Here is a 6,974-nt window from a genome sequence, read left to right as displayed (position 1 = left end):
GTATAGGCAAATTGATGGATAAAGATCTCGTCTGCTAAATATTCAATTTGCAGAGCAAGACAAATTTTTATTTTTTTCAAGATCTTTCATCTCAAATTCTTTCTTAAGATATTCAATTGCCTTTTGGAGCTCTTCTGGAGTTCCAGCAAGATTTATGTCATCAACATAAACAACAAGTGTAACAAATTCTGATGACATTTTCTTTGTAAAAATACATGGACAAATAACATTATTTATGTAACTTTCTTTCAGCAAATATTCATTGAGGCGATTATATTACATGCGCCCAGATTGATTTAAACCGTACAAAGATCTTTATAATTTGATCGAGTACATTTATCAAGACTTTAAATTATATGCTTCAAGTATTTTAAACCCTTTAGGGATCTTCATATAGATTCAATCAAATGAGTCATATAGGTTGACTTGCATTTAAATGGCATGATATCATGTGTCTGGACGACTGGACTACATGTCCGATCCTCACAATCTTTTACAATATTGTGCACTATATTGTATTAAATATATCGTTGACGATCATTTTGTATCAGTTCCTAAGCGAAATAACTTGTTGAGATCTCATCACTTTCTTTATTTTCAGGTACCTGAATTTTTTCTGGAGTTTCATGAAATGTTATGTCGTGGGCTCTTCTAGAGCTCATTTCCTCCTCATTATGATCATTTTTGATCATTTGCTCCTATCATTTTTCAAAGATTGTTACCTTTGGAACCGATCGATTTACTACGCTTTATGCGTGTAGTAAATTTTATCCTCAGGGACTTTAATTTTAATAGGAGCATTTGCAGTTGTAATATGATATATAATTTTGGATCAGCAAATGCTTCTGGCATTTGACTTGAATTATCTTCCAAGTGAGGATCATATTAATGATAATTCGATTCATATAACATATTTTCCAGCTGTTTATTCCATCCCCATATGTTAGAAAAACTAACTCATATCCCCAATCTTCTTTGGGAAACATATCTTTGTGCATTATGGTAGAGAAATTAATCATATACCACACATCAAAAGATAGTAAAATATTCGGTTTCTGATCCTAAACCAATTGTGATGGGAGGACTTATCATATATTGTTGGTCTGATGCATACAAGTGCTGCTATATGCAATTTAGAAAATCCTAGACCAACACATGAAGCTTTGTTCTCATAAATAATAGTTTAGCCAATAATAGGAGCTATTCGCTGCTAAACTAGCTTGTATATAAACCAGTATTATCAAGATGAATTGTCTTGATTTCATAATCTCAAAATTATGCTCTTAAGTGAGAAAAGCAATTTCAAATGCCAAACTGCAGGTTGATAATAAACATACATGTAACCATCTTATATATGCATCTATAAGTGGTTCACATGATAGGTGAATGGGCCCATATTCACCTTTTATATATTTCAGAATCAGAGGCCTTAGTCCCAACTTTAGCTGGTATATCAATTTATTATGAGAACAAGCAACACATGAGAATTCTTGAAGAATCTTCTAGTTCTTCAGTATATGCTTATCTGAATTCTCAAATAGCTCATTTAAAAATGGCAAATTAAAACTTCAAGTTTATCATGGCATGTGCTATCTCTTAGTAAACTTCTGATTTACCGTGACTTCTTTTGCATAAGTAAACTTCTAATTTACTGTGATACATGATATAATATAAATTGAAGAATAGGGCGGGTAACTTCTCACATACATGTAATTTTACGCCCTATGATTGTGAAAATATGAAGATTTTCAATCTTCCAATCATTTATAGTCTCAATATGATAGTCATTTGTATTAGTAAACTTCAGGTTTACTACAATATGTTTTGACCATAATCATATAATATGAATGACATATTTGTATATAAGCTCTTCGAGAGCCTTCATTTATTATCCACAAATCTAATATTTATCGGACACTACCGGTGTCATGTGTCTTCTAGACAAATAGTTAGCTCTTCAGGAGTTGTTGATACATTTTGTACTATCAAATATTGCTCAGACACTTCTGGTGTCATGAGAGAAAATCACAATCAAATAAACAATGTAAAACAATTGTTTAAGCATAAGAAAACTCTTCTTCTTAATATTTTCCTAATTCAGGAGGCAATTTCAATTATGTTACTTCTTTAGGAGCAAATTTAAAATACGAAATATTGAGTATATATTCTCTCAATTATATTACCTCTTCTGGAGGTGAATTGTAATATATTTACAGCAAGAGCGCGTTCATATTTACGAGATTTATTAATATTGTCACATTCACTTCAGGGGATGAATTAATATTATCAAAAGTTCTCATCCTTCAGGAAATCGAACATAATTATCTGAATGCGTATTAATCACATCAAATTGTGATGCTTCAACCTCTTTTAAAATATTTACTACTTCAGGAGCAAATCGAGGCGTGCATTTAATATAGAGAATATTTATGTAGCTTATCTTCGATTGTAACCATAGAAAGCCTAAATTATCACTTCTGGTGATCATAGGCATATATCACTTCTGGTGGTTAACAAAATTTAGTTACAATGATATATACGAAATATAACCACTTCTGGTGGTTGTATATTTCTTGCAAACTCTGCTAGAGTTTAAGTTGATCTAATAATGTTATCCATATTCTTCAAAATGACATAAATAAAATATTATAGTAAACATCATTATCAAATCATAACTTTTATTTATGTACAACAATTACATCACCATACTATCTATTACAAACAACAAAAATTAAAATATTTACATTTCTACAGATTCACCAACGATCACATGCCTTGTTTCTCCTTCTGGGAGTGCAAAAGGATCAGCTACATCCAAATGCATGAAGTCTAAATTATCTTCAAAAATAAAATTTGCTTCAGCATTTTTCTCTGCCTTCTTTAGGGAGGCTTGATAAAGCTCAACCAGGTGCTTTGGCGTACGACAAGTATGTGACCATTGCCCTTTTCCTCCACATCTATAGCATGCATTTTCTGCATTTGGTGCTTGCACCGCTTCATGCTTTTGTTCCTTCCTTTTCCACTGCTGGTGGTGAGGAGGGTTCTTTGGTGCATTATTATTACCATGATTAAAGTTTCTTCCCCAACCATGGCCATGACCACGACTGGAGCCACGACCTCTTCCACGCTTAGCTTGGTGGAAGTTCATCTCATTCACTTTAGGGGATGGACATGAACCAGTAGGTCGGTTTTCATGGTTTTTCATTAATAGCCCATTATATTGCTCGGCTACAAGAAGATGTGAGATAAGTTCAGAATACTTTTTGAATCCCATCCTCGATATTGCTGTTGCAGGAGCATATTCGAGGCATGAAAAGTGGTGAAAGTTTTCTCCAACATATCATGATCAGTAATATTATCACCACATAATTTCAATTGGGAAATAATTCTGAACATAGCAGAATTATACTCACTGATAGATTTAAAATCTTGTAGCCTTAGATGAGTCCAAGAATAACGTGCCTGTAGAAGAACGACCATCTTCACGTGGTCATATCTATCTTTCAAATTATTCCACAGTATGACTGGATTTTTAACAGTAAGATATTCTATTTTCAGGTCCTCATCAAGGTGATGGCGTAGGAATATCATTGCTTTGGAACAGTCTTGGTTTGATGCTTGATTTTTATCCTTGATGGTATCTGCCAGACCCATCGCATCAAGATAAATTTCAGCATCAAGCACCCAAGACATGTAGCTTTTGCCCGATATATTCAGGGCTACAAATTCAAGTTTAGAGAGATTTGACATTATTTAGAAAAAGAAAGTTCGTACCTCTGATACTTTCAAAGTATTTGCTCGAGATGGCAGAGTCTCGTGCCGATAATGTGTTATAAAATAACGACTGTAAAGTAAATAAACTGAAGACAAGTATAGAGAGAAATTGATATATTATTCAACTTTCAAACTGATGTACATAATAAACTGAAATCTCCTCTATTTATAGAAGAAAGGAAGCTGATGTGTAAGCTGCTACTGTACCAGATATAGATAATCTTCAACTGGGGGTAATGTTTATCCATAACAGAGTATCGAAAGGATAAACTTATTGTACCCGGTATGGATAATCTTCTACTGGGGGTAATGTTTATCCATAACGGAGTATCGAAAGGATAAGCTTATTGTACTAGGTATGGAAAATCTTCTACCGGGGGTAATGGTTATCCATAACGGAGTATCGAAAGGATAAGCTTATTGCACCCGGTATGGATAATCTTCTACGAGGGGTAATGTTTATCCATAACAAAATATCGAAAGGATAAGATTATTGTATCCAGTATGGATAATCTTCTATCGTGGGTAATATTTATCCATAACCGAGTACCGAAGTGATAAGCTTCTTCACGGGACTTATTTTCAATAGAGTACTAAATAGATAAACATATTTACGGCGAAGTTCTATATAAATAAACTTTTTCAAAAAACTCATTTACAACGAAATAATAAATGAACATCCATAATATAATACATTTATAACATGTATTAGTTTATAGCCACCAGGAAAATTGTATTACAATTCCTAAATCGTTTGCGATAAGAACATGTAACGAGGTAAAGAAGGTAAACTGAATGGAGATTCGAAACGAAAAGTACACCGATCTCCATCGTCAGCCCACGTGTAATTTGTCTAAAACAAGCGGGAAAGAATCACCGGCTATGACGGTTAATCGTCCATTCAGTTTCTTAATGCATTAAGGATTTGTACATATATGACAATATTACCCCTGGGCCCTGAATAACACCATCACACCTGATTGTATTTGGAATCCGACAAGGATAAGAATACGTGGCTGTAAAGCACATTTATACCTCTCCTTCCTAGCCGGCCGTTAAAAAAAAAGAAAAAAAAAGAAAAGAAAGTGGAACACAAGATTTAAGCAAAAAAGGAAACGAAAAAAATAATTCGGGTACCAAAAGGAAACAAATAGGAGTCTGATTTGATTTGAATTTTGGAATCTCCGGCGATGGGACGGGCAGAGATGGTGGTAGGCCCGTCGGCGGCGGCGGTGGCGTACCACCTGAAGAATGAGGCAATTAGTTGGTGGGAAGAGGTGAACAGATCTCGAGCTTGGCAAGACCGTATATTCCACGTCCTCGCTATCCTCTACGGCATTGTCTCCGCCGTTGCTCTTGTATTTCTCTCTTTCCCCCCTCTGCTTTTTGAAATTCTGAATTTTCTGAATGTAAATTGGATGTTATTTGGTAAGTAAGCTCGCGCACACGCATACACACATATGTATCGCAATTCGCAGATTTATGAAAAATCTGATAATTGTTTCGTGTTTGCTTGTCTATTAGGTGGTAATTTACTAGACCTCGTTATTGTGAGTTTTGAATTGAATCTTCTGTGCATCGTGTAACTTCAGAAATCAATCGGAATGTCAAGGGAATGAAATTACACGAGAGCTCTATGAAACTTTCAAATTTGAGGCATATTTGACTTGTGTTTGGCGGCACTTGCAACAAATATGGAAACTTGATAGATATTAAAACAAAATTTGAAACGGAAAAGGAAAGTTAGGTAAAACGTTTAATAAATGATTGCATGGTTTTTCTCCCTGAAAGTTTTTGATTGTTTTTAGTTTTTTTTTTGGGTGGGTGGGTGGATTGGAGTTCACGCTGGTCATTTAATCATGGCAAATTATGAGGAGGTCAGGTGAACCAGGGAAATCTGCACTTATAATATGTATGTATATTTTTGGTTAAAGTTAAAACTGTTTTAATTTCTCACTAATTTGTTTACGTGTGGGAAAAAGAGGGGCACATTTGTAGTTTGATATTTGAAGCTTCACCAAGTTGGTTTTGTCTGTGTCTCATTGATTGATTTTGGTATACTTATTTAAAGTTTAAGGTCATATGTGTGTCCGCGCACATCAAATAATTATATTGTTAATCAGTTGTTGCTCTCAACAACTGTTCTCGCTGGCGCAAATACATAAGTTTATCTGCTGCTGTGGAATTTTTTTCTGACGTTCCAACTTGGCAATTTCAGGTTCAATTAATTCGCATTCAAATGAGAGTTCCTGAATATGGTTGGACCACTCAAAAAGTCTTCCACTTTCTCAATTTCTTGGTGAATGGGGGTCGGTATCTTTCCTTATTCTAATTTTCTCCCCTTTAAGATCCTAATGGGGAGTTTCATTACCCATGTTTTTCAAATGATTAGTCCTATACGCTACTCTTTGTTTTGATTGTTGGCTTTGTTATTTAATTGTCTCCCTTCATATTCTTTTGCAGTTCGCTCGCTAGTTTTTGCATTTCGGCGGGATGTTCAGAAATTTCACCCCGAGGTTAGGCACCACAACTATCTTGATGTCCGTTTGATGTCTTTGTCTGTGCGCTCCTTTCAGTTCGTAACGTTGTATGCTACATTTTGGCAGATTGTCCAACATATTTTGCTTGATATGCCAAGTCTTGCATTCTTCACAACTTATGCCCTGCTAGTGTTATTCTGGGCTGAGATATACTACCAGGTTCTTGTGGTCTCTGTCTCAATCTGTGCAGATTATTCTCTTGTCGAGGTTTATATATCTCTCTTTCCCGTGACAGGCACGTGCCGTATCCACGGATGGGCTTAGACCTAGTTTCTTCACAATTAATGGAGTGGTTTATGCTATCCAGGTAATTATGTGATAGTTATGCAATTATTTTTTGTTGAATAAACAGTATTACTTTCTTGTAAGAGCATCAACTTATTTGGTGCTGTCTATAAATAAACTCTGGTCTGGGAGTTTGGACATCACTATATTTATATACAAAAAAGAAAATCAGGTTTCATACTATCACTGATTTTCTTAATTTACAGATCTTCATTCTTTGCCTTTGTGTATTCTTTTTATTGACTTAATTTTATCCAATATTTCTTTGTCATTTCTTGATTTTAAAACATATTGTTTATTGTTGGTCTACATAGTGTGTAAATACTATTTCTCAAAAAGAGAAATGAATAGATGGGCAAGACAAGATTTGCCAAT

At 34.6% G+C, this 6,974-nt stretch overlaps 2 protein-coding genes across 2 annotated transcripts in view; one reads left to right on the top strand and one right to left on the bottom strand.

Annotated features, from left to right (window-relative positions):
• Window positions 1-2,740: 2,740 nt before the first annotated feature.
• On the bottom strand, window positions 2,741-3,750 carry LOC109236750. The gene is made up of 3 exons (XM_019402964.1): window positions 3,414-3,750; window positions 2,923-3,228; window positions 2,741-2,808 (listed from the first exon to the last, which is right to left on the bottom strand). The coding sequence occupies exons 1-3, from the start codon at window positions 3,748-3,750 to the stop codon at window positions 2,741-2,743; spliced, it is 711 nt and encodes a 236-aa protein (XP_019258509.1).
• A 1,013-nt stretch (window positions 3,751-4,763) lies between these two features.
• The window catches only part of LOC109236762 (tobamovirus multiplication protein 3), an 8,954-nt gene continuing 6,743 nt past the window's right edge, over window positions 4,764-6,974 (top strand). Inside the window, exons 1-5 of the mRNA XM_019402979.1 lie at window positions 4,764-5,132; window positions 5,993-6,083; window positions 6,238-6,290; window positions 6,381-6,473; window positions 6,550-6,621. Of these exons, the coding sequence (XP_019258524.1) occupies window positions 4,965-5,132; window positions 5,993-6,083; window positions 6,238-6,290; window positions 6,381-6,473; window positions 6,550-6,621 (477 nt within the window). The 5' untranslated portion in view covers window positions 4,764-4,964. The remainder of the gene's footprint in view (window positions 5,133-5,992; window positions 6,084-6,237; window positions 6,291-6,380; window positions 6,474-6,549; window positions 6,622-6,974) is intronic.

Source organism: Nicotiana attenuata, unplaced genomic scaffold (genome assembly GCF_001879085.1).
Source record: "Nicotiana attenuata strain UT unplaced genomic scaffold, NIATTr2, whole genome shotgun sequence".
Taxonomy (NCBI): domain Eukaryota; kingdom Viridiplantae; phylum Streptophyta; class Magnoliopsida; order Solanales; family Solanaceae; genus Nicotiana; species Nicotiana attenuata.
Note: the sequence above shows the minus strand (reverse complement) of the source record. Positions and strands in the feature narration are given on the sequence as shown.